General features: G+C 35.8%; 1 protein-coding gene across 6 annotated transcripts in view; it reads left to right on the top strand.

Annotated features, from left to right (window-relative positions):
* Positions 1-5,682, top strand: part of LOC119571534 — a 33,490-nt gene extending 27,808 nt beyond the window's left edge. Inside the window, exons 4-7 of one of the 6 annotated variants that reach the window (XM_037918819.1) lie at positions 25-85; positions 247-383; positions 512-646; positions 5,437-5,682. In XM_037918819.1, coding sequence (XP_037774747.1) covers positions 25-85; positions 247-383; positions 512-646; positions 5,437-5,547 — 444 coding nt within the window. In that variant the 3' untranslated portion in view covers positions 5,548-5,682. Of the gene's footprint in view, positions 1-24; positions 86-246; positions 384-511; positions 647-754; positions 997-5,436 lie in introns of those variants that run through there. The other 5 variants (XM_037918827.1, XM_037918811.1, XM_037918816.1 and 2 more) reach the window with 5 other exon arrangements.
* The last annotated feature ends 503 nt before the right edge of the window (positions 5,683-6,185 follow it).

The following is a 6,185-nucleotide window of genomic DNA, read 5'->3' as shown; positions in this document are numbered from 1 at the left end:
ATTCTGATGCCATCCGAAGAAGAAATGAGTAGCATGAAAGAAAAAATGAAGGAATGCCTCGGAAATGAGGGCCACGCCCATTTGAGTAAGTTTTTATTCGTTTTACCTCTCTAGTCGGAACAAAAATGGAGGATATGTTAACAGCAATTTCTTCTATATTTCTCAAGCAAACATTAATGTCATTGATCATTGCATGAGATTTTCCTGCGGACTAGTTACTGATCGCCTTTCTTTGGCCTTGGTCAGTTTCACACCCTGTCTTGGCTTCTGACATGATTCCCGACCTGAAGCACGCTTTGTGCTTCCGCGAAGAACTCAAAGCTATCACGGCCGAAAGCCGGATAAAAGTGTCGATATGCGCCTTACAAGATCATGGAGTCCTGGTACGTGCTTCTTTACTCAAGAGTTAAGTGCGAAATATTCGCATTCAGTTTTAGTATATACTTAAAACTAACATAACTTCATCATGCTGTGTTCTTTTAGAGGAATGCTCTGTTGTCTTTTCCTTCAGGATGGTGAGGAGCTCAACGTACCTAAGGTCATGGAAATGCTGTGGACAAAGATTAATGCAACACAAAATTCAGAAGCAAGAGAGTTCTTAACAGAAGCCATTTCCGAGTTGCCTGAGCTGCCCAGACAACCTGACGTGAGTATTAGGAGTGTATTTCTTGAGTCGACACTTTTGTTAAATATTGTGTTTACATTTGATTTCCATGCAAGTCCTTTTTTTCTCATCCGAGCTTCTGCCTTTCAGATGTTACATTTCATCGAGGTCAAGAAGTCCCTTATGAACTCCTGCGTCATGAACATGGCTATGAACATAGCCGAAGAGGCACTAACAAGGAACTGTCCTGGCCAAAACTGACCTTATTCATGAATGTCTTCAAAAGCATTGAGTTTGTGAAATGGGATCCCTGGCTATTGAGTTGATGTTCTCTTAGAATGATACCCTGATAAGGCAACACATGTATTCCAAATTAAAGAGTGCAGCATATATATATATTCCTCCTTCATAATTTGATACCTTCATAAGTAGGTATTCCATACTCTGGCTGAAACGATTGGCAGTTTTGACATCCTCCAAGAATGATACCGCGACACAGCATCACAGTAAAACTTAGATGCAAATAATTCCCAGCTGCGGACCCAGATCGGAAAGGCATTCACTCGGGTTGACGGCGTCCGATTCCCAGGGGAAAGCGAAAGGAAGGCATCGTCCGAAGCAAGGTAGTCTGAAACAGGTAGCTCTACTCCGTCTTGAAGAAATCCCAGCTGGTAACTTCCAAGTTAAGCCCCACCTCTTTGCCTTTATTCATTGCAAATATGTATATATATATATATATATATATATTATATATATATATATATATATATTTGTTTCGTTTATTTTTCTACCAGTGTTATTACTGAACCATTTTCAAAGAAAATGCTCTAAAACACCATAAAGATGTGGTAAAAGAAAAAAAAAAAAGGAAAGGAGATTGCAAATAAAAACTTTATGTATATATATGTATATGTATATATATGCGTATATGTATGTCTACATAGGAATATATCTGCATACACACACACATATATATACACATATGTATAAACATAAATATATATGTATATATAAATATACATACATATGTGCGTGTGTATGTATACATGTATGTATTTATATATGTGTGTATAGATAAGCACACACACAACATACATATATATATAATATATATATATATATATATATATATATATATTATACTCATATATCTACATACACACATATATATTTATACATACATACACATGTATGTGTATGTGGGTGTATATGCATGTATATTTGTGTATACAATGTAATAGATATATATGTACGGACAAGCACATATAATATATAATTATTTAGTTGATATATGTACATATATATATATATATATATATATATATAAAATATATAAAATATATTATAATGTACATATACATAATATATATATGCACATATATATGTCTGTATATACACACATATACATACATATATATGTATATATACACACATATACGTACATATACATGATATATATATATATATATATATATATATATATATATATATATATATATAATATATAAGTACACACACATATATGTGTATATGTATGTACACCCTACATACATATATACATATGCATATATATATATATGTATATGTATATGCATATATCTGTATACACAGACAATACACACATGTATATAAAATATAATATATATATATATATATAAAATATATATATATATATACATATATACGTATGTGCGAGCATACACACGTACACATACATTTTTTTTTTTTTAACCGTAGGTTCATGTTTGAGCCCCCGTGGTCACAACATGATACTTAATTGTAGTTTTCATGTTGTGATGCTCTTGGAGTGAGTACGTGGTAGGGTCCCCAGTTCCTTTCCACGGAGAGTGCCGGTGTTACCTTTTTTAGGTAATCATTCTCTCTATTTATCTGGGCTTGGAACCAGCACTGACTTGGGCTGGCTTGCCCACCTAATGGCTAGGTAGGTAGTCAAGGTGAAGTTCCTTGCTCAAGGGATCAACGCGGCGGTCGGTGACTCGAACCCTCGAACTCAGATTGGCATCGTGACAGTCTTAGAGTCCGATGCTCTAATCACTCGGCCGCCGCGGCCTTAATGCCCTGTCCTACAAGGATGTTGGCGATCATGGATTTTCATGATTTTCTTTGCAATTTAGAGCGGTGGTTTGCCGTTGCCTTCCTCCCGGTGTTTTTTTTTGTATCGAGTCACCATCTCTATTTACCCGGCTAGCGGTTTTACCCGGATAGCGGCCAAGCAGGCAATCGAGGTGAAGTTCCTTGCCCAAGGGAACAAAGCGCCGGCCGGTGACTCGAACCGTTGAACTCAATTTGCCGTCGTGACAGTCTTGAGTCCGATGCTCTAACCACTCGGATACCGCGGCCTCGTACATACGTATATACAAATATACATATGTATATATGTATATTTATGTGTGCTCGAGCATACACACGTACACATACATACATATATGTATGTATATATGTGTATGTGTTTATATATCCGAGTATATATCTAGAGAGATAGATCGATAGATAAGAAAATATAAAGGTCACACACACACAAACACACACACATACAATCACAAACACACACACACATATACAATACAAAAAAATAAAATATATATATATATATATATATATATATATATATATATATATATATATATATATATATATATTCGCAGGTTAGAAAATATTGGTAGGAGGCATTTATCACATGATTCTTATTTATTCATTTTTATTGTAGACGGGGCTGCATTGGATGGAAATCAAAACAGATTTGCATTGCTCGTTCTACAAATAAAAAAATATTTATTTACTGGACTTTGGTTGGCAAGAATATGCTTAAGTTTTGATGCATATTGATACATATACATCCAGTACAGTCATGCTATTTTCGATTTTATTTTTGAAGGATTAACCTTTTTCTTCTTTTCTTTCGAATTTATAATAAGGTCTCTTGTACTCGATAGCAAAGCTCACGTTCGATCACAAAACATTTTATATATATATATATATATATATATATATAATATATATATATATATATAAATCCTGTGGATTCCGTCGTCAGGCCAGGACACCATTGGCCTTGTCCGTCGTAGAATTGCTGACTTTGCATGATTTGCAATATGAATGGCAGAACTCTGAAAAGGTGGCTTGTTTTCCATTAAGATTTTGTTTCATGTGTAGCAAATACTAAACTATTGTCTTTTTAATTTCGTTTGTGGTAATAAGCATGGCGTGAAATTTAATGAAAACATATTACTGAATTTCTTCCTATCCACGGATGTCCCATCACGTGCTTGAAGTCGAGAATCAGGATGACTGACGGAAACCACTGGCGGATCTAAGCAATCTAATGGGGAGGGTGTACGGGGGGAGGACGTGTGCGAGGGGGCATGAGGACGGATGTCGGTGTGCCCGAATTTGAATAAGATTTTACTTTTTCAATTATTTGGCCTTAAACTGAAGGCAGTTTAATTCTACCAATCTATTGCTTCTTCTAGTGACACTGGGGAGACTTGAACAGGTCACCGATTTGAGTTTACACATGCACGTCCAAACTCTTACAAGGAAATATAGGTGGTTGTGTGTATGTGCGTCTGTTTGTGTGTATACATATGTTATATATATTTGTACACATATATGCATACATATTGAAAATATACATATATCACATAGATATTTATATATTACATATGAATAGTAAATCACTCTTCCGCGGTGACACTATGGAAGAAAAACAACAATGCAATAAATATAGTTTTTGCATTGTGAATTTTTCTTCCATATATTACATATGCATAAATATATTTATATATACATATATAGTAATGTTTATACAGGATATATATGTATATATGTATATATACATATATATAATTCTTTTGCAGTTTCTCTCTTTCAGAGAAAGGCAATGAAGGGTAGTGATCACCTCAGTAGTGTGCTAATGAGTCATTGAAATGCCAAGTGTGGCAAAGTATGCTTCTGACAGGAAGTTTTCCCCGTGTTTAAAGTGTGGTGGAATAGGTTGGGGTCCTTATGAGAACTGGGGGGAGATAGCTCATGTGTCCTCTGGCATCTGCGGCCTAGTGACCCCTAGATCTTAAAAACCTTGATTTCAAGTCTTAGACACTTCAAGCTTGGTGCTGGGATCTAGTGAGAGAGAATGAAAACTTAAGGAACAACAGTGATCAGATGTGCAACAGTTCTCATTCGCCAGTTTTTCTTTTGTATGGAGGATCGTAATGACACTGAACGGTCGCCTTCAAAGCCAGAATTTAAAATCTGAACTAATTCTCACAACTCCGAATAACAGCTTCTAACTCACACACACACACACACACGTCACATAAATATATTGTGTGTGTGTGTGTGTGTGTGTGTGTGTTAGAAGCTATTATTCGGAGTTGTGAGAATTATTTCAGATTTTAAATTCCGTATCACATCTGACGTATTAGCTGCGGTTTTCTCTTTTCCCTGACCAGTTAGGATCTAAAGGAAAGTAAGAAGAAAATGTATATCTTTTTGCGCCATCAGTTGTTTGGAATTGTTTACTCCAAGACTAAATTGGATCATTAATTTGCACAGACGTGAGTATCAGGAATGTATTACTTGAGTCGACACTAAGGTCATGGAAATGCTGTGGACAAAGATTAATGCAACACAAAAATTTAGAAGCAAGAGAGTTCTTAACAGAAGCCATTTCCGAGTTGCCTGAGTTGCCCAGACAACCTGACGTGAGTATTAGGAGTGTATTTCTTGAGGCGACACTTTGTTAAATATTGTATTACATTTGTTTTCAATGCAAGTTCTTTTTTCTCATCCGAGCTCCTTCTGCCTTTCAGATGCTACATTTCATCGAGGTCAAGAAGTCCCTCATGAACTCCTGCGTTATGAACATGGCTATGAACATAGCCGAGGAGGCACTAACAAGGAACTGTCCTGGCCAAAATTGACTTTATTCATGAATGTCTTCAAAAGCATTGAGTTTGTGAAATGGGATCCCTGGCTATTGAGTTGATGTTCTCTTAGAATGATACCCTGATAAGGCAACACATGTATTCCAAATTAAAGAGTGCAGCATATACATATTCCTCCTTCATGATTTGATACCTTCATAAGTAGGTATTCCATACTCTGGCTAAAACGATTGGCAGTTTTGACATCCTCCAAGAATGATACCGCGACACAGCATCACAGTAAAACTTAGATGCAAATAATTCCCAGCTGCGGACCCAGATCGGAAAGGCATTCACTCGGGTTGACGGCGTCCGATTCCCAGGGGAAAGCGCAAAGGAAGGCATCGTCCGAAGCAAGGTAGTCTGAAACAGGTAGCTCTACTCCGTCTTGAAGAAATCCCAGCTGGTAACTTCCAAGTTAAGCCCCACCTTGTTGCCTTTATCAAATGCAATTTATATGTATATATATATATATATATATATATATATATATATATAAAATATATATGTTTCGTTATTTTACTATTGTATAGAAATCACTGAAAACACTTACGATAAAAATTTCAAGACTGACTAGGTCAAATAAAGGTGAGTTAATCACTATTGCCTATTGAGTATCACATAGAAAATACATA

Source organism: Penaeus monodon, chromosome 4, assembly GCF_015228065.2.
Source record: "Penaeus monodon isolate SGIC_2016 chromosome 4, NSTDA_Pmon_1, whole genome shotgun sequence".
In the NCBI taxonomy this organism is placed as follows: Eukaryota; Metazoa; Arthropoda; class Malacostraca; order Decapoda; family Penaeidae; genus Penaeus; species Penaeus monodon.
Note: the sequence above shows the minus strand (reverse complement) of the source record. Positions and strands in the feature narration are given on the sequence as shown.